The sequence below is a fragment of the Ictidomys tridecemlineatus genome, chromosome 14 (assembly GCF_052094955.1).
Source record: "Ictidomys tridecemlineatus isolate mIctTri1 chromosome 14, mIctTri1.hap1, whole genome shotgun sequence".
NCBI classification, from domain to species: Eukaryota; Metazoa; Chordata; class Mammalia; order Rodentia; family Sciuridae; genus Ictidomys; species Ictidomys tridecemlineatus.
Genome location: NC_135490.1, coordinates 51,950,233 through 51,972,246, shown reverse-complemented (window position 1 = coordinate 51,972,246; position 22,014 = coordinate 51,950,233). Strand labels below are relative to the sequence as shown.

Sequence of the window (22,014 nt, the reverse complement as noted above, 5' to 3'; positions counted from 1 at the left end):
TACTGGCATGTGGCATTGCACCTGGCCTGTAGTATTAGTTTTGATCACACTGGATTCATATAACTATAGAAATGTTTTTCTTATGTATGATAAAGTCTTTAAAAGTATAGCTGATGGAATAAAGGGAAAATGGTCAGAAATGTTTCAAATGTTATTCAATTGTTGTAATTCTTAGTCGGAGAATTGAAGAGATGGAAGAAGCATTACAGAAAACCAAGCACTCGTTTAAAAACCAGGTAGTAATTAATACTGTCCTGTAGTTGCAGAATTTCTTGATATCTAATACAGACAATTATAGGCTATTATAATGAGTCCCTAAAAACATATTTTTTAATGTATTGTCTTTTTCAGATTGCTATGCATGAGAAGAAAGCTCATGATAATTGGGTAAGATTTTTTCCCCCTTTTCTTTATTTTGTGCATAGCCTACTGCTACTGAATTTGAATATTTTCTCTTTAATAGCTCAAAGCTCGTTCTGCAGAAAGAGCTATAGCTGAAGAGAAAAGGGAAGTTGCTAATTTGAGACAGAAGTATGTGATTTTGGTATCTTCCTATATGTTTTATAGTGTTTTAAGGTTATGCTAGATATTATCTATGAAGGAATAGATTGCTGTTTCATAATTCAGTCCATTCTTTCTCAATATTCAAGACTATTGGAAATGACCCAAAAGATCGCAGTGCGTCAAGATGAACCCGGGATTGTAAAACCTATGCTGGGAAGACCAGATTTACAAAATCCTCCTCAGAGAGGTAGGGGGCACTTTGTAAAAGGAGCTATTTTATTTCTTGGTGCAGAATGTATGTAAATTACTTTTTATTTCTGTGTGTAATGGTTATGAAATAATCTGAATGATTTGCTAAAGCAGGAGGTGAGGGTTGGTGTCAGGGAGAAGGCTGCCTTAAAGTAGTAAGGTCTTTAGGTCCACTGAGCCATAATGGCTCTTTTGGTCCATCCCCCATGAGTGGTGGAGAATGTTCCCCTCCACTGACAGCAGAGCCAGCTGGGAGACCTCCTTCTGCTACTCTTAATCAAAAAGATATGCCTAGAAACGGATTTGGTGAGCATTCACATGTTGCTTTATAGTAAACTGCTTCAAGGTTTTTTTTTCCCCTTTTGAATATTCTAATGAAAACATTGAATTTGGGCCTGTACAATATATAGAAGATAGTTTCTTACTTTATCTTAGTGAATGTTTTCTGGAAAATCTGTTCTAGAATAGAAAACATTTTTTTTTCCCCCTGGAGGTCCCTGTATTGTTTTTTTCTTTTAAATTTTACACTGCGAAGTGTAAACCTTTATCTTTAAATTAAATCTCTATGGTGTTCCTTTCCCAAATATTATAAAAGTAGCCTTAAACTTTATGTAGCATTCATATTTCCAACATGAAATACTGAATCTTATTTCAAATTCTAAATAGGACTGTAGTCTTGGTAAGATTGGAAGTCAGGTTATACAGACTAAAGAAAAGCCAGCCTACACATACTTTAAGTCTATAGCTTAAAGTTTAGGACCAGTACTTATTAATCTCCTGTTCTATCAACCCAAGGCAGTTCTTTATTTTACTTAAGTCTCTTCATAAATTGTGATTTATGTATTGGGCAACCCATTTAAAAAATATTTTTAATTGTAGATGGACATGATATCTTTATTTATTTTTTAAATGTGTGCTGAGAATCAAACCCAGTGCCTCACACATGCTAGGCAAACACTCTACAACTGAGCTATGACACCAACCCCTGGGCAACCCATTTTTCATGTTGCTTTCTAGTTATTGTTGAACCCTGACCTGTCCACCAGTGGTTTATTTCTTCTAAAAAATACATACAAGGGCTCTGATCTTTCTTTCCCAAGGTCAATGGATGGACCTTTACCTCGTACTGGTCTTCTGAGGCATCTGGGAAACCCGTTGCCTCTGGTAAAGGGACCAAGTAATTTCAAAGAATCTGTAATTGTGGATGGAGGATTTTTATTCTTTTCATGTTAGAATAGTCTGAATCCATTCTTTGATCTCTAACAGACTCAGGATGTGGTCCAGCTCACATGAACAGCAGCTCCAGAAGTTCTTCTCCAGCTAAGGTGACGAATGAGGGCAAGGTAAGTTCTGTAGTTACTGTGAATCATGTGGTCATGCAGGAACATGTAGCTTTCCTACAGTACTTGCTCTTTGCTTTATCCTTCTTTGTGTTCTATTTGTACTATCCCATTTGTTTTTTAAAAAGCAAACTGTTCCCCAAGAACCTGAGACCCCCTCAGTCTCCACCCTTACTTCTTTGACTGAGCATCCAGTTGGAGTAAGTACTTAGAGGTTGAGAACTGAATTGGGTTTTATTCTGTGCATTTATGGGAAGGATATTCAGAGCATGACACTGATCTTGTTTGCTTTAAACTGCATGCAATATTGAGCTTACTTTTCTCTTTAACTTGGGAATGTTGCTTAAGTGTGTACAACTATAATGAACTACAGAATGTGAAAAGTTATCACTCTAACTTTATATGGTGTTTTGTGTTGAATGTTCTAAGGCAAAGTAAATTCATTATAAATTATATAATTCATCATTTTTATTTTTGTTTGGAAGAATGTTATTTAAGAATTCCTCCATTTGTGCAAACCCTATTTTGAGTGATTTGAATTAGATTGGTATCAGATTTTCTGTGAAACAATGATCATCTGAAATGACCTCTTGAGCCACTCCCAAGAAATGGTCTCATTTGTTCACATAAGTGTATTCTCTTGTAACTGTGTTGCTATTATATCTAGTAGGTCTTCTGCAGCTCTATAATAAAATAAATTTTTAATTGTTTAGTTTCAAACCTACTACTCATAGGAAATGATAAATCAATATCTCAAATGGTGTACAGTAAATGAAAGTAAATATTAAAGGCTTGTCTTCCTAATTTGTGTATATAGCACTGTGATGGAAAATACTTCTCAAGTTCCAGTGTATATATATTCCAGGAATATACATCTCTGGAGAAATCTAAGGGCAGCTTAGATAAGACCCCAAACCCCTTTGTAGTAGAAGATTTAAAAGAGAGCAAAGACCCATTGTTAGAGAGGAATAGAGGTGGGAAAAGCATGGCTTGGAGGCAAACCTGGGATTGAGTTCTTTAATATGCAGTGTGGCCTTCAACAAATTATGATATCCCATTTGCTTTTGTTCCCTCTTATTTAAAACAAGACAGTCTACTTAAAGATCTCAGAGGTTGAATAATATATGAAAGACTTACTGAAGATATAGTAGAATAGTAGCTATTATTACATGAGTAGAGAATGGATTTTTCATTTTATTCTGTTCATTCTTATTATGGAAGTAATGAGCTATTGTGATGAAAGGGAAGTGATGGGGATGGGGGGACTCCCTTTGAAATAGATTGTAGTGAATACAGCATGACATACTGGTCAGAAATCACCTCTGTTAATAACCCCTGCCAGTCCTCTTGCCTTTCCCTTTCCTGTGCAGATATAATCAGTAACAAACTGCTCCCTCTTGTGGCATCCTTCCAACTTCTGTAAGCTGTCAGTGGGAATACACAGGAGGGGTGGGTAGAGTTTTGTTGCACTGATGGTGTTCTCTGGACAGGTTTTGGGTTTTAGCTTTTATAGGTATTGGTACTTTTTCTTAATACATAGGAATTTTAAAACTTTTAACTGCTTTCAAATCTTAAATTGCAGGTTCATATGGCTATGAAAGGGCCCCCTCCTTTCTCAGGGGTACCCTTCATGGGACCCCCGATGGGACGGCCTCCACCACCTCCCATTTGGTATGGACCGCCACTTCAGCTCGGTGGGCCTTTTGGGCCTCGGCCAATTCCTCCACCATTTGGTATGATGATCTGAACAGTAGTGATTGACTTATAAATCACATTCATCTTCCACTTCTATTGCTTGCTAAAACAGTTGGTTGCTATCTCGGGTCTTAACAATGAAAGGATAAAGCTGAGTACATTTTAACTTTTCCTCCAGTTTTCTGGGACATATGGGACACTACATAATCTTATACTGAGATAGGCAATAGCTATCTCTCATAGACAAGGATAAGGGGCTATATACAGAAAAGCCAGAAATATTACTTCTGCAGATGTTTGTTGAAAATCTGTTGATATGCACTGCAATAGATGGAAAGGTGGATGAGACGCATGCCATAACTTAAAATTTTGTCACAGATATGAAAATCCTATAACATAAAGTTTGTAATCACCCATAATGGAAGCATAAGCAGTAGGTTATAGAATATAGAAAAGGAAAAGTCAAACCCTCCTTACCTTGAAAAAAGTCAGAGGGAAGTGTTAAAGAGGATTTAACAGTTACCTAATAAATGTTCCTGGTTTAATTAGGTGGCTGTGGAAGGCCTTTTCCAGGAGGGCATGCGTGCACCTTGATTCTGATGGCATGTGTAAAGTCCATGCTGAAATACTTCATGAATTTTTAATGGATACAGTAATAGATAGTGAGATTTTCTTTTATCAAAATTTCTTTGATGTAGTAAAGTTCTTATTTCATAATCTATCATCTTGTCATGGTAATACTTCCAAATATAAATGGAGCTCTTGTGAGATAGAAATAATTCTGCAATTATATAGTAGGGAAAGAAAAAAGACAAGCCTGGAGCTAGGTAGAGCCATGTTAAATCCTTAATATGTTGCTTCATGGCTGGTTGGTCAAAGGCTATAACCTAAACTTGTTCCATCTCAGTTTGCCTCATCTGGCAAGTCAGGATGTTCACCAGCTGATGTTCTAGGCTTGGGAGAAATTAAAGACTATATTAACATACTTGAAATCACCCTAGTTCAGAAAATTCTGGTATTTACATAACTTCCTTTTTATTTTCCAGGTCCTGGTATGCGTCCACCAATAGGCTTCAGAGAATATGCACCAGGTGTTACACCTGGAAAATGGGATTTGCCTTTTGACCCTCGTGATTTTTTTCCAGGACCTGCACCAGCACCATTTAGACCTTTAGGCTCATTTGGCCCAAGAGAGTACTTCATTCCTGGTGCCCCATTACCACCTCCAACTCATGGTCCCCAAGACTATGGGCCACCACCTGCTGCAAAAGACTTAATGCCTTCAGGCTTTAAAGATGAAACTCCACCTAATTCTCAAGAGTAGTGAGGGCTGTTCACAGGCCTTAAAAACAGGGCCCATAAAATTAACCTCTGACACTTAATCAGAGTTAAAGGATTATTGGCTTCAAAATATAAAAGTTTATTTTAAATGGTTTATGTTTTCAGAATGAAGCTGCCTTGGTGCAGTATACATTTTGAGCCAAAATATTTTCCCCCTAAATATCCCCCACTTAAGCTAGAGTATCCTTCCAATTTAAAAATGTGCAATAAGGAATACCTTTGTTTTAGTTAATGTAGCATATACAATTGCTAAATGATTTAGAATGTCATAATTATGGACATTTCCTGTGGAAATGCTTTAAGAACATGTATTTCCATTATCCTATTATTAGTGTATTCCAGTTGATAACAGAGAAATGGTGTTTTATAAGCTTGATTTTTTTTTTCTCTTTCAATATCTGGTCGCAGAGACTGTTGGGCTAAAAATGTTTACTCAAAGATCATAAACATCATTTTCCTTCTTGCTGAAGTTCTTTGTTGTAATAGTTCATAAAAATTGTTTATTAATATTTCCCAAGTGTCTGTTGATTCATTGGATCGTCATGAGATTTTGTGCCATTGGGGAAGCATGTAAACGCACTCTCAGAACTGAAGATAGTGACTTGGCAGCATATTCCCTGTTGCTCACTGTTAAGGAGGCTGGACCTTGGTCAACTGTGGACTTCTACAGAGGATTTCTTTTACTTGTGAGAAGTCTTGTGGCTCTATTTTTGTAGCACATTCATGTACTTTTTTCTAACCACTGTCCATGTGAGAATGCTTTTCTGAGAATGAGTTTACATTAGTAGCAAGAGCTACTGCTTTTGCCATTATTGCATTGTAACAGTAAAATATAAGGTGGTATGTTGTGTCTATAAAAAATATGGAAATTTCTTTTTAAAAATGTACACAACACACTCTTCTCTTTCCCATACCTTCCCACTGATTTTCAAGGAATATGATAAAAAAATTAGAAAAGTATAATCCTCTAAGAATGAATGAAACTCCAAGGCTTATAATGTCTTTACTCAGCAACTACGGGCTGAATTAAATTCTTTTTTTTTGATAGATACTCAAACATATTTTATTTAAAAAACAATTAAAGCAAGTCCTGAATCTGTAACTACTGTCTTTAAAACAATGTTTCTAAGAACTAGCTCTCCAGAACTGTAATTTTAATTACGGCAATTTTAACAGTACATTTTAAGAGGTTTAAGATTTAAATAAAATTATAAAAGCCTGATACTTTTGTTTACTGCTAGACCATATTCTTCCATTCTTTTAAATTCTAGAAAGTAATAGGATTGTTGAAACCTAGAACATAACATATCATTGTTTTTTTATGTCCCCTAAGTATTCTCAAAATAGGGGCAAAAGCTTCAGTGTGAAACAAAATCTCTGTGAAACAAAATCTCTAAACTACTGAAGATAACTCAGAATAAAAATGAATTCTTCCTAAAGGACTCGAATTCTATCTACATAACCTCCATTTAATATTAGAAGCAGCAGCTGTGTGTAAGAGGAAAACCATATAATAGCTTATGCCATTTTTAACCATGTAAAATAAAATTTAAGTCACAAACACATTTTGAATGTATCTTTCAACCTCTACAGGACACAAGGCAATGCTGAAGTTACTTCTAATTTTAAAATAGCATTTAAATAAAGGTGATGTCAGCTAGGAAGATAGATTTTCAAGAAAAGGCAGATTTATTATTTTATTCAAAGCAACAGTAGTTTTCCCTCTAAAGCCTTTTTTGTATTTATTCTATTAGTAAGTTATAATGCGTTCTACGTAGTTTATCTGAGCAGTTCTGAACCCACCCATAGTTGCCTCTCCTTACATCCATCTGATTGATTGTACCACTTCTGTAGCAAAGCCCAAGGTAGCTGCCCATATACAGGTTGTGTAGAGAATACTGTCCCTTGATTCAAGTATACTTTTGTATCTCAAAAGTTTTAGAAGTCCTCTCCAGCAAGTTGTGTTTGAATTTAGTTACTAAAATCATTTCATTTGTGAAGCAGTAGTGTTTCAACCTGAAAGTATTATTGCTATAGTTGTAATTATTGTCCAGTAACTCATCTCCTCCCACACTAGAAAGTAAATTTAAACAACTAATTTGTGAGATACAGATTGCTTTGTGTTAACTGCTTCAAGATAAAATCACCTTTTTTGGGGGGGGGAGGTTTGGTCATTCAGGTCTGAATTAAAGCTAAGCTGATGACAATGTTCAATTTAAGTTTGTTTAATGCTGATGAAAGACATTCATACAAAGCATCCTCTTTTTTTTTTTCATATAACCCCATTCTTTGGTGGAAGCTGGGGTTGTGGCTCAGTGGTAGAGTACTTGCCTAGCACAGGCAAGGCCCTGGGTTTAATCCTCAGCACCACATAAATAAATAGAGGTTAAAAAAAGCATTCTTATGTGAAGGATGCTAAATGCTTCTTCATATAAATTATCACTTTGAGGGGCTGGGGTTGCATGTGAGGCACTGGGTTTGATCCTCAGCACCACATATAAATATAAAGGTACTGTGTCCATCTACAACCAAAAAAAAAGTTTGTTTTTTTTTAAATTATCACTTTGATATACATGTTTTATAGTATGAGAGAACAGAAAGAACAATGTATCCGTTTTGCTACATTTTAATAGCAGATTTTAAGGGAGCAATATCAAACATCAGTAACATCAAACAAAAAGGTACTGAGTACTCCACAGGGTACAGACTGCTGCCAAGCACCTTGGAAAGTTTACATGACATGGAGAAGATGAGGCCCTTCTCTTGAGAAGTTTACAGTCTGGAAATTTTGACTACTCAGAGTTTCAGTTGAGTGAACATTTTATTAAGGCAAATTCTTCATTTCCTAGAACTACTGTAGACTGAACTATTTTTGCACTTGTGAAATTAACCCAATCCAGATGAAAGAAAAGACTAAATTTGGTTGATAATTCTTTCAGGCTCATATAGTTTTATGAGTCTAGTAAACAAAACTGACCTAACAGACAACTGAAAAATTAAAGACTAGATCTCTTGAAGTGCAAGGGCTAAAACAACTGTTATTTGTTTTAAAAAGCAAACGGATGGTATGATTAGGGTTTACACTAGTTTAAAAATAGGCCAAGTATTGCATTCCCTTCATGCATTGTTCATTTAAAATAGTGAATATTAAAATACGTGGGTTCTACATGTAACCCAAAAAAAAGCTCCTCACAAATCTTTATGTTCTGTGTATCAAATATGCACCTTGTGTACTATGAAAGTTTTATTTATGTCTCATCAAGTTAAAAGTAATGTAAATAGTGAAATTATAATAGGCTAATGACCTGCATATTTTTATATGAATGTCAATATATGTAAATAGGAAATAAATGGCAGTCATATCTACCTATATTAAAAAAAATAAAATATCTTTCCAGATTTTTCATACTTGCTGAAGTCTGGCTTGGCACAAATCAGGAGCCACTTGTCAAAAAGAAACTAACTTTATTTTTAGAACTACAAACCCCAAACAAAACAGCTCCTCAGGGAAAAAACCCTCAGAGCCCAACTGCCACCACCGGCTTCCACAAGCCTCTCACCCCCACACCAGCCTCTCAGCCTCCCACAATCCTCCTGCTCTTGAGGCCGATTGGCTGGGTTGCGTGGGCAGAGCCAAAGAAGTCACCCAATGAGCAGCTCCGTGGAGGAGCCAATCAGCTAGATGTTGCTGGGGCCGCTGTGAGCCAATCATCAGCTGGCAGTCTGACGGGCAGGGAAACAGCCCAATGAACATCACCGCAGAGGAGCCAATCAGCTAGATGTTGCTGGGGCCACTGTGAGCCAATCATCAGCTGGCAGTCTGAAGCTTGCTGGCAGCTGGAAGTTTGCTGGGGCCCCTTTGGCTGTGGCTCTCAACACATACTCATCACTTTATAAAGACAAGGTATGCAGGTTTTAAGGTTTCACAATCAGTTGTCAGAAAAACAGCAGTTGTTCCTAAAGTATCTCATTAGCATCTGACTCAATTTTTTAGATGACATGATTTAGAAGACGTAAACCCACCCCCAAATTTGTAATTATTCTGAGATGGTTTTAATGTTAACCCTAGAATCATTAATGTTAACCCTAGAAACAATAGCAATGTGATGTAGAACAACTAATCAACATGACTAAAAATGTGCTCACTTTCAGAAAAACAATCTGGTCATCTGGAAAAAAAAATCACAGCTACAATCTGGGGAACACTCCCATATAGGATATTGATCTGATCAAGGCACACTATTTCTAAGTAGAACTATCAGATGAGGGTGAATTTAGGCCAGCTCTAAGGAACAGCCTATAAGACAGACCATAACTAATCCAATTTCCTTTCAAAGCAATCTGGTACTATCCTACCCACTTCAATTCAAAAGTTTGAAGTTAATTCAAATCAAAAGACCATATTGGAGCAAAAGTGAGCAAATGTGTAAATCCTAGCACATTCTTATTGCTGTATTAAGTTTGAAGATGAGCATACCTACCACAGCAGTATTGTTCCAGGAAGCAGGGTAGGAACAGTGGTAAATTAGGAAACAGACTATTAATTGCACAATTAATAGGAAAGTAAAAACAAGTTTCAAAATCTACAATAAACCTGTATCCAAAGGAGTCATAACAATGAGGTGCTGGACTTTAGTTCTGTGGTACAGCTTTGCAATGGACTCACTGGCCTATAGGTACGGCTCACTTCCTGCCTCCTGAAGGATGAATATGCTACACAGAGCTATGATGGTTTCTACTGAGTGGTAAAATTCACAGAAATTAGACATTACTCATGTCAGAATCATTCCTTGTGCAAAGTTTGATGTAGATGAAGATAAAGTGGTTTCTTGGTCAATAACTGCAATTTCTTTTAAAGTCAGTGGGTTTCTTGTATCTGTAACCACAATAGATTTTAAATACTTTGATGATTGATCTACTCCAATGTTACATTCTCGATAAGAGGGACTAAGAAGAAACATGAACTAGTAACCATTAGAACAGTATGAATCCTATATGTATATCACTTACAGTTCTATTACAGTTGGCCCAGGTTTAATCTCATTCATCTCCATGAAAGCAAAACATTTGGTGCTGGTAAACCTTTTTGTAAGCTTATAGTGTTTGAATTCAAAGAAGATAGCTGCACCTAAGGAATTAAAACAAACAACATAAGCCAGAGACCACACATTTCTTATGTGTCACCAGAAGCCTATGATTTTACAAAGTAATGTGTCAAACAGTCTGATGACACAACTGTTGATAACTCACTGTGGCTGTCACTCCAAGCTCTGGTACTAGCATGTCTGAGTGACATTTCTCCATATCATTTAATTCTACAAAGTACAACAAAATTGTATAGCAAGAATGTAAGTTATGTACACAGGTAGAATCATAAACTACCAAAGAATATAAAATATTAAATACCACAAGAAAAACAGAAGTTACTTAAGTATCAGCAGTACCTATAAAAATGGTTTCAATAAGCACCTATATTAGATAGAATAGAAATTTAAGAGTTCCTTTAAAAAAATTTCTACCTTATAGCATTTCTCTCCCTCCTGAAACAACCACGCCCAGATTGTCCTTTCCATATTCTTACAAACTAACTGCCAGTTATACTATCTTTTTACCCAATGCATCTTATTGAAAGAAAAAAAATAATTTAACTGTTAGAAAGTAATCATTAGGTTCCTAAAAGGACTTAAGGTAATTATTAGGGAACCTGCTTCCTTAACTCTGTATTATGAGAAAAACTTCCCTATCAAATAATATATTTAACCACATTATTACACAACTAGATAATGCAACTGCTAATTCTCATATTTTAAAAAAATTGATTTGACTTTAAGTCAATATTCATAACTATGTGACATAAGATCTTGTGTTAAGTACACTATGAACACAAACCCAGATAAGTACTGTGTCCTTAAGAAGTCAGTAACTGATAATTACAAACCTTTGGTTAATTTTTCAATATGCTTCTGGAGCTCAATGTCCACATTAAAATGAACATATGTATCTTCTTTTCTTGAAGCCACAGGAGTATCTTGCACAGGAGTTAAATCTATGCCACTCAGATCTGGAGAAAAGTTTCTGCTTATGAGCATTCACATATACAGACGGAAAATATAGAAACTGCAAAGGTTACAGTTCCTAAAGAGGCATGGAAAGAGCTGAGAGGAGATTCTCAGGTTAAGAGATTCCTATTTGGTGTGAGCAAGTATGTGACAGTTGTTGAAGTTCATGGGGTATGTGGAGAGAAATGAATATAGACTGGATAGGAGACCTCATGAAGGGGACAAGGAAGCCTTTACATGGCCAAGTGGACAAAACTTGATCTTCATAGTGAAGTGGTAAAAAGAACAAACATGTTTTTCTTAGGGAATAGCCCACTATATTTTTCTATGCAAAAAAAAAAAAATCTGGAGTATTTAATTTGCCACAATGGAGCTCTGCCACCAATTTCTAATTTGATCAAGTATGACTTATTTAGAAAAGCCTTTAAACCTAACCTTATCATAATTTCCCTGTTAAGAACCAAAAATGGATGAGAACAGCAAACAAAAACCCTTTTGTTAATGAATAATTTTTCATATATATTATCTAAATTCTGGTTATACTGTTTAAAACATACCCTGAATTTACAACAACCAGATGGTACGTTATATATAGTTTTAATTTTCTGGTTTTTAAAATCTCAGTTTAGTCAAATGCAACATGGACTCATTTAATAACTCCTCAGTGTTTATGTGTTATTCATTTATGTGTCTCAAAAAGCTCAAAAACAATTTAGTACATTTAATAATTAAAAAATATTTACATAAAAATATTTCAGTTTAACATATGCAAAGGTAATTTAACATTTACAACATCATTAAATATTTTTGTGTTTTAAGTATACTTTCTGAATGAGTATGCAGTTTTACAAATGGCCTATCAAACAATGTAAATATTTTCCAGTATACTATATATTTGATAACTGGTAACATCGGAATTTAAAAGTGTACCAGTATTAGTGCTGTGGATTCTGTTCTTTAAATAAATGTTTTTCTTTGTGGTCAATTGATAAAAGTTCCTCCATTTAATTTCAGCACCAATCTGTTCCTTTGGTGCAAAACTATAGATTAAAATAAGCCGTTTGTACTAACTATAGTTATTTCTGTAAAATGGTATAATTTGTTCCTTAATCACATCATCATCCCACGGGATTGCTTTCAGGGCATGGGTGTTATGGATGCACCCTACTTCCCTGTCCCCTGATTTTCATCTGCCTCTGTAGGACTCACCTAAGTAGATACCTCAGTAGCACAGGAAGAAGAAGGGGTTGAAGCAGGAGAGATGGGAAAATAGGACATGGGGCTTTGTGGAGAGAAATGAATATAGACTGGGTAGGAGAAGGTGAGGGGTGCTATTGTTAATCTACATCCTGAAGGCTGTAGCTGCTTTTAAGGACAATGTGTATGTTTAGTCTGCACGTTAGATGGAATCTAAAGAGCAAAAATCTATACAAACTCAAAAGCAAAAGTGAGTGTATAAGTAGGAAATATTTTTTGTAAGTCTTTCGAACTATGTTCTGTTATGATCTCTTCTAGGATTTTGCCTCATTATAGAATGCATTAAAGTAAGTTGTCACATATACAAGATCATCCCCTGTCAAAAACTTTGTCCCATATGAGAAAAAACATAATGCAATTTGCCAGTTATTTACCCTTTACACTAACTGTAATATAGGGATCGATGCACTGTCCAGCGTCTTTCAGACCAATTTTCTCAATCCTGATAGTGAGTAATGTCATTCCCGGTTCTGATGGCAACCTTGGTAATAAAGTACCTGGCAACAGAGAAACCTCAATAAAAGTTAGCTCCACCAATAATGCAGAGTAAATACTTTGACAAACAGAAGATATAGCCTACCTCTTAGGAACTAGCTAGGCATTATGTATTTTTATTTCCAAAATTCATGAACATCTGATGTTATACATTTTTAGAAAAATATTTAAATTTACACATAATATATCTGCATTTCCCAACCATACAATCACCTATAAGCAGAAATAATAATTTCTATAATAATAGTATATAGTATGTATAATAAAAGTATGTTAAAAACATCACTTGAGGAAGCCCAATGATACCTAATAGTATAATATGCTCACATAATATTTATATTCAATATGTACTTCTATATTATATTCAGCATCTTAATATGAAGTGGTAGAACAAAGACAAGAAAAGCTTTTAAAATACTTGTTATACTGTTCTAAAGTCTGAGACATTTAATATCACAGTTGATCAATACATTCTTCTCTTTAGTTACTCCTAATAAAGAAAATAATTTACAATTTGATATTTATGTTTTAATTTAACTATATAGTCTAACTTCTATTCTTCATTCTATTTTGTATGATTTATTCCCTCAGAAATTAGTACTATACAGACTGACATATAAAATGGCCATTTGTATAACTGAACATTTTTTCCAAAACCAACTAAAATTTTTAAAACTAAAACCCACCCAGAACAACATGACAACATTCACCCACCAAGAACATATGAAGGAAGAAATCAACTGTTCAGTATGTTCCCTTTTTTGAAACTACCAATAGAGAACAGATGCAAATAAGCTGATTTTAATCAAGTATGTATACAGAACCTCAAAATACACTTAACAAAAGATTTTGGTTGATGTTTTTCAAGTTTCTATTCAACAATGTGTTATGCTACTTTTAATGATGAGTTATTTGAAATACATGAAGTAATCAACACACTACATTTGAAAATACACATTTGATTGATGGCAAATGTGGCTTGAGGAAATTTTGGGAGGTGATGGGAATGTTCTGAACTTGTATAGTGATGGCAGATGCAAAACTCTATAGAGCTGTCAAAAATCGATGAATTTTATACTTACAGAAGGGAAATGTTATGAAATGCAAATTGTACCTCAACAGTGCTGTTAAAAATGTATTACTTTCTAATTTAAACAAATATGAAGACAATACAGACAAATGCAATAATAGGAAGGCCTGGAGGCTGCATTCCACTGTTGCATTAACAAACCTAAATGGGATCAGGCTGATATCATTAAATATATACATAATACCTTTTATGCATCTTCTTTGATTGACAAATGAGGGTACTTTTAGAAGAGGGGCTTGTACCTGGACATCTGGGATGAACTTCAGAAAGTTAAGAAACACTTCTGAAATTTTATGAAAAATGTGAATATGTATACATTTATATTTATATATATACATACATATTCATATGTATGTATATCATATATGAATTTTTCTGCAGAAAAGTTCATTCTATTATGTAGTACATGGCTGTATAAATATGCTACAGTTTATGTACACATTCTTGTGTTGATAGACATTTGAATTACTTCAAGTGTTTGGATATAGTTAACAGGCTATTATAAATACTCTTCTAACATCTTCTAGTGCCCATAAGCACCCATTTCTGAAACAGGGGAATCACTAAGTCACCTGGCATGTTACCTCCATACCTACTATGTAATGACAATCCATTTCCCAAGGTGGTTGTGCCAACTTTTATTCCTAGCCCAAGTGCAGTAGTGTTCCCATTGCTCCACATCCTCACTAGGTACTGTTTTCTCAGATTCTTCATGTTAGCCAATTTTGGTATAAAGAGATCAATCATTTTAATTTGCATTCCTCTGAAGATTAATAAGGTTGAGCACCTTTTAGAATAAATCAAATGTATGATTTCCTCTTTTCTGAAGTGTGTTCAATTATTTTGCTCGATTTTCTATTGAGATGTCTATCTTATTGAGCTGTAGGAGGTCTCTATTATTTTGCTGGACAAATGTTTTACAAATAGCTTCTTAGTAGTTTTCCTTTATAAAGACTTTTTGTTGAAGTAGAGCATATACATTTTAAAATGCACAAATTGTTAGTACAGTTTGCTGAACTTCCACAAAGTGAATACACCTGTATAACTAGTATCAGATCTAGGAAAGATATGATCAGCCTCCTGGGAGTGTCCTTCCCCCCACCCTATCCAATTCACTCTTCCAAAAGATAGCAACCATTGCTAACTTCTAACACCAAGTGTTAGTTTTGAATGTTAAGAATGACTTTTCTCTGCCATGGTGTCTTCTGATTATGATAAATACTTACTGCTAGTAATATTCAAATTTCTTAATATCTTCCTTTACAATCAGTGCTTTTTATGTCATATTTAAGAAAACTTACCCCACTCCAAAATCATAAAGGTATTATCTTGAAAGCATAGTTTTGCCATTCACACTTAATTCTATATGTCACATAGAATTATTGACTACGGTGTATAGTAGGAGCTTTAATTTTATTCAATTTCACATAAATACTCAATTGTCTCAGCACTACTCATTAAAAAGACTGACATTTTCCACCACTGATCTGCAGTCCCACCTCAATCATAAATCATGTGGCAATCACTTTCTGAGTTTTCTATTCTGTCTTACCGGACTGTTTATCCTCTTACCACTAATACAGTATCTTAATTCTACAGCTGTATAAAAGGTCCAGGAACTGCAATAAAAATTCAGATGAGTTTCAGAAAGAGTCTATCTTATAAACTGCTTCTTCTAATTTATGAACTAGTATATATCTTTACATTTTAAAAATCATAACAATTATTTAATAGAATTCTATTTGACCTAAAAGCCTTCATAAATAAAGACCTACAGATCCAGGGAAAACTCCTGTTTTTTTGTTTATGTTCCATGAAGAATGTATGGCCATGTAGAAATGACTGGAAAAGGGGGTGTGAGCTAATGGTAAAAGGCTGCCAGGGTGGCCTCTTCTTGGCCTCTCTGTATAGCTTTCTTTCCTTCTGGACCTAAGGCAGGTCCTGTCTGGAATGAGGGTTTGTAAGGGAGGGGTAAGGGAGGGTAGGGGGACAGTAAGGGAATAGCAGGGAGGGAAGGAAAGAGAAAGAGAAAGAGAGAGAGAGAGCACTTTCTAGGTTTTATGACTGGATTTGGGAGAGAAGGGTGAATGGACAGGAGGGCAGGAGGAGAGCAGAGGCTTTGCTGCTGAGGTTGCTTTTGGGATTCCAATCTCCTTCAGTTAGAAGTTCTCAGCAGGCCAAAACCTCACCCTTTGGGCTATCATATTCTGATCTGACCCTGCCCACCTTCCCCCTCTCTCTCTCCCTCCTCCTCCCTTTCTCCTTTTAAGAAGGGAATGTGTAGATCTTTCCATCTTCTAAGATCTTCTTTGATTTCTCTCTTTAGGGTTCTGTAGTTTTCATTGTATAGATCTTTGACTTCTTTCATTGATTCTCAAGTATCATTTTTTTTGAGGTTATTGTGAATGGAGTAGTTTTCCTCATTTCCTTCTCAGAGGCTTTGTCACTGATATACAGAAATGCCTTTGATTTATGGGTATTGATTTATATCCTGCTCCTTTGCTGAATTCATTTACTATTTCTGGAAAGATCGACCTTGCTCTTGGATAGGCAGAATTAATATTATCAAAATGACCATACTACCAAAAGTGCTATATAGATTTAATGCAATTCCAATCAAAATCTCAATGGCATTCCTCATAGAAATAGAAAAAGCAATCATGAAATTCATCTGGAAAAATAAGAGACCAAGAATAGCTAAAGAAATCCTTAGCAGGAAGAGTGAAGCAGGGAGTATTGCTATATGAGACCTTAAACTATACTACACAGAAATAGTAACAAAAACAGCATGGTTTCAGCACTAAAACAGACTGGTAGGCCAATGGTACAGAATAGAGGACACAGAGACTAACCCACAAAATTACAATCATCTTATTTTAGACAAAGGTGCCAAAAACATGCACTGGAGAAAAGATAGCATTTTCAACAAATGGTGCTGGGAAAACTGGAAATCCATATGCAACAAAATGAAATTAAACTCATAACTCTCACCATGCACAAAACTTAACTCAAAATGGATCAAGGACCTAGGAATTAAGCCAGAGACTCTTTGTCTAATAGAAGAAAAAAGTAGGCCCTAAACTTCATCATGTGGGTTAGACCACAACTTCCTTAATAAGACCCCTATGGCACAAGAATTAAAACCAGGAATCAATAAATGGGATGGATTCAAACTAAAAAGTTTTTTTGTCAGCAAAAGAAAACAATCCGTGAGGTGAACAGAGAGCCTACATCCTGGGAGAAAATTTTTACCCCTCACACATCAGATAGAGCACTAATCTCTAGGGTATATAAAGAACTCAAAAGCTAAGCACTGAAAAAACAAGTAACCCAATCAAAAAATGGGCCAAGGACTTGAACAAACACTTCTCAGAAGAGGATATACAATCAATCAACAAATATATGAAAAAATTTTCAAAATCTCTAGCAATCAGAGAAATGCAAATCAAAACTAAGATACAACTCCAGTCAGAATGGCAGCTATTATGAAGACAAGCAACAATAAGTATTGGAGAGGATGTGGGGGAAAAGGCACACTCATACATTGCTGGTGGGACTGCAAATTGGTGCAGCCAATCTGGAAAGCAGTATGGAGATTCTTTGAAAATCTGGGAATGGAACCACCATTTGACCAAGCTATTCCTCTCCTTGGACTATACCCAAAGGACTTAAAAACAACATACTACAGGGACACAGCCACATCAATGTTTATAGCAGCACAATTCACAATAGCTAAACTGTGGAGCCAACCTACATGCCCTTAAGTGGATGAATGGATTTTAAAAAATGTGGCATATATACACTATGAATGTTTTTAAAAGAGAATAAAATCATGGCATTTGCAGGTAAATGGATGGCATTGGAGAAGATAATGCTAAGTGAAGTTAGTCAATCCCCCCAAAACAAATGCCAAATGTTTTCTCTGATATAAGGAGGCTGACTCATAATAGGGTAGGGAGGAGGAGCATGGGATGAATAGATGGATTCTAGATAGGGAAGAGGGGAGTGAGGGAAAGGAAGGAGGCAGGGGATTAGCCTCCTAATGAATGTGATGGACATCATTATCCAAAGAACATGTCTGAAGACACAAATTGGGTGTCAACCTACTTTATATAGAGAGATACGAAAAATTGTGGTATATATGTGTAATAAGAATTGTAATGCAAAAAAAAACAAGTACATGAATAACGTGAATTGGCGTGAACATACTTTATACAAAGATAAAAAAATTGTGCTCTATATGTGTAATAAGAATTGTCCATTGTCGTGTATTAAAAAAAATAAAATCAATAAAAGAAAAAGAAGGGAATGGGGAGTGGGTAGGGAAAAACTGTGGAATGAACCCAAACTAACTTTCCAATGCACATATGTGAATATACTATAATGAAACTCATCATTTTGAATATCTATAAGATACTAATTTTAAAAAATGTAAATAAATAGATCAGTAAAGTGGATGAAAGGGAACAGTGGGAAGGAGGATGAGGAGGGTGAAGGGACTGAACTGGAGCAAATTATATTCCATGCATTTATAATTAGTCCAAATGAATCTAATGTCAAGAATAACTATTATGAACAAATGAAAAAAAGAATAATGACTTCACTGTTTTTATAAAATGCATTCTCATAAACAATTCAACTGAGAGAAATGAAAAAAGTAAGAGAGAATGTATAATTCAACATTTCACAAACCATAACAATTATTAAGTCACTCTTCCATCTTTTTCTCTAATTTCAAGATGGCTCCAGTTTCATTTTCTTTTGATATTCTTTTATTTTTTCAACAAAGGTTTATTTTCTACATAAAATTCTTATATTTCTTTTGTTGAATTTATAATAAGGTCCTTGATATTATTTAATACTACTATAAATATTATAATAGTTCATTTTCTAAGCAACTATTACTTGTTTGAGATAGAATTGATTTGTCTGTACAGATTTTATATCCAGGAACTGCATTATCTTATTAATGAGTTATGAATAGGTTTTTGCATATATTCTCTATATATTCATAAATATGCAAATAAAGAACATCCCCCCTTTTATATTTCATTTTCTTGTCCTAGTGCAGTAGCTAGGGCTTCCAAAACAATGCTGATGAAAAGAAGTAATAGATAATCTTGTTTTGTTCAAATTCATCATTAAATGATTTTGGGCTGTAAATGTCATGTAGCCATGTTTTATCAAGTTAAGGATGTTTTTCTGTTCTTTGCCAAGAATTGTTTAAAATCAAGGCTGTATTTCAAATTTAACTGAAAACTTTTTCTGCATTGTTGACAACTTTATGAAATCTTTCCCCTTAATCTGCTAATGTGAACTACCTTGATAAATTCTGCTAACAATAATTTGAAAAATCACTCATTAGTTCAGGGAGATTTTCTGAATTATTTTCCACAGCATCCTATGTTTATTCAGTCAATCTTCATTTGGCAGTTACATTATTTCTAACTTTTTATCATTATAAAAAACACCTAAACAGAGAATCTTGTGTATATGCATATGTTTTCCCCTCTTTTTCCTGTATTTTGGGGGTGCATCTTCAGAGTAAATTCTCAGGAATGGGATTGCTAAGGAAAAAATATGTACTTATATGTTGTTAGAGAATGCTCAATTCCCCTCCAAAGAAACTGTACCATTTTTCTATTCCCACCAGTGATTAATAAGTATCTATTTCCCCTAAGACTCTCCAATAGTAGCTTTAATTTATGTTTTTATTAAAAATAAAGTTGAGTATCTTTTTATATGTTTAACGGGTATTTTTAAAATGTGTGTGTGTGTGTGTGTGTGTGTGTGTGTGTGTGTGTGTGTGCACGCTCACGCGCTTGCTCATATTGTCTGTTCCTCTCATGTATTCTGCTTTGGTTATTACAATTAAAATTTTTCTTTATACATTAAGAATGTTGGGTTGGGATGTAGCTCAGTGGCAAAGTGTCTGCCTTGCATTTGCAAAATCCTGGAATCGAACCCCAGTTCTAAAAAAGACAAAAAAGAACCCACCCCACCCCACCCCCAAAAACCCCCAAGAATGTTACCTCTTTTATGTATTACCTCTTTACTACCTGTTTTGACATTCAAAAGATGATTGCTTTACAACTTTCAAAAAGTCTTTTTGATGTTAAGATTATTTTTTGCCAAGTTGATATTAAACTTGTTGTTACTTTGGGGTGAGTCAATTTTATAAGCTGTCATTATCTAGATCTTTCAGTTGAAATGGTAGGGCTGATGCTACATTCCTTACCAACAATCTTTTTGCCTGAGACTACACAGTAAGGTTTAATGTAATCATTATGCTTCAGATAATTTAATATGGAGGCAGTGATTTCAAGTCTGAATTTCTTGTTTAATTCAAGGTAGAATGTCAAACATTGTGTTCCATAATGAAGGAAGCTGACTGTAATTAAGATCATAGATTACATAGAAAGGTGCCTATTTAAGGTGTTTCAGAATGCTCTATGATGTGCTCTCTCTACATGGTCAACTCCTACATACTCAGTGAGTCCTAAATCTGGCCAGATTTATTGAACTCCCTCAGCCCTTCTTTTTTGCCAACCTACGACATTGGTGCACATCTCTAATCATAATCATGTGCTTTTGGCTCTGTCTTGCTGACTACACAATAAGCATCCTGAAAGGTGTGGGAACTGTTCCTTTTGTGGTATGCACAAGGAATAAACAGATCTTTGTTGAAGAAATATTTTATTGAATGAATGACTGAATTTCCAGTTCTAGAGGTTATCATGCTCTAGTAAACAAATGACTAGAGAATCTATATCAATGAGTGAAGAAATAATAAACATAAAAGAAGATCAAATACTAGAATAATACCATACCATCTATAGCTCCCAGGTAGATGAAAAAGGGTGCATGTTTTTGCATCAAAGATAGAACCATGATAGTTGTAAATTGAGCCAATGCATTAAAAGGAAGATTCTAAGTGAAGAATTAACATATCCAATTACATAGTGTAATATGAGAACAAGTCAACTACATTCATAAAATTCGAAGACTAACAAGGATAAGAAAGAAATCACTACACACAATCCAGTGTAAACTGTGCTATTCCAGCTAGATCATCTGCTCTCAGATCTAGAGCAAAGATCAGAAGAAATGTTCTTCCACATGGAACTGCTATGTAAATAAGAAATAGCTAACACTTGTGAGTATTTGTGTTGTGCCACATACTATCCTACTCCTCTCATCTAATCCTCACAACAATAGTTTAGTTCTATTTTTCAGAGGTGAAAAGTGAGGAATAGAAAAACAAATTATCCATAATCACACAGCAGTTTGGCTACAGAGTCCATGCTTTTAACCATCATGTCTCATTTTAACATTTTTATTTTAATTGTCCCTAAAGCCTTAAAAGGAACTGCAGGAGAACCTCCCCATCTCAAGCTTCTGCAAAGTTCCTTTTGCCATGTAAACATAACAGTCACAGGTTCCCAGGATTAGAATATAGACATTTTTGTGAGGCCACTATTTGTGCCTCATACTTTTAAATATGGAAAACTCTAAATGGCTACAGCTGTCCAAACCAAGTTTTCAATAACATCCCAGGGATGTTATTGAGCTGTCACTAAGAACTCCCAAGTAAGGGATTGATTAAAAAATAGTAACATTTGAACTTTGTACACTGAGCAGTGCACATTCACAGAAATGGACAGAGACTGAGTAGCCCAGATAGCAATATGATAGGTCTTTAACACTCATATAGCAGTGAGCAGCAGGACTGTGTTCATTTGGTTAATTCCACTTTCAGTTTTTACTGCAAGACAAAGGAAGCCATTGGTAGCTGGTGAGCCCCAAGTTGTACTGAACACAGAAAGCACGTCTTTTTCTGACTTATCTGCCCCCAACCACCTCTTATGCACCAACCAGAGCAAGCATGCTCTCACTGGTGTCAAAAAGAGTTGGAAGGAATTACTGAATTCAGTGTGATTTTCTGTGAGAGGAAGATTCTAAGCCTAAACCTAAAGACAACTCT

The 22,014-nt window shown here is 35.1% G+C and overlaps 1 protein-coding gene across 2 annotated transcripts; it reads left to right on the top strand.

The window, feature by feature from the left end:
* The first annotated feature begins 158 nt into the window (after nucleotides 1-158).
* On the top strand, nucleotides 159-5,641 carry LOC144370410 (transport and Golgi organization protein 1 homolog). Of its 2 annotated transcripts, XM_078031141.1 has the most exons (7): nucleotides 159-236; nucleotides 352-387; nucleotides 464-531; nucleotides 651-751; nucleotides 2,020-2,096; nucleotides 3,676-3,826; nucleotides 4,835-5,641. In XM_078031141.1, exons 1-7 carry the CDS (start codon nucleotides 192-194, stop codon nucleotides 5,110-5,112), a joined length of 756 nt encoding a protein of 251 aa, XP_077887267.1. In that variant the 5' UTR covers nucleotides 159-191; the 3' UTR covers nucleotides 5,113-5,641. The 2 variants fall into 2 exon arrangements, with proteins under 2 accessions (XP_077887267.1, XP_077887268.1); XM_078031142.1 differs by lacking the exons at nucleotides 159-236; nucleotides 352-387; nucleotides 464-531; nucleotides 651-751 and adding an exon at nucleotides 885-1,059.
* Nucleotides 5,642-22,014: the final 16,373 nt, after the last annotated feature.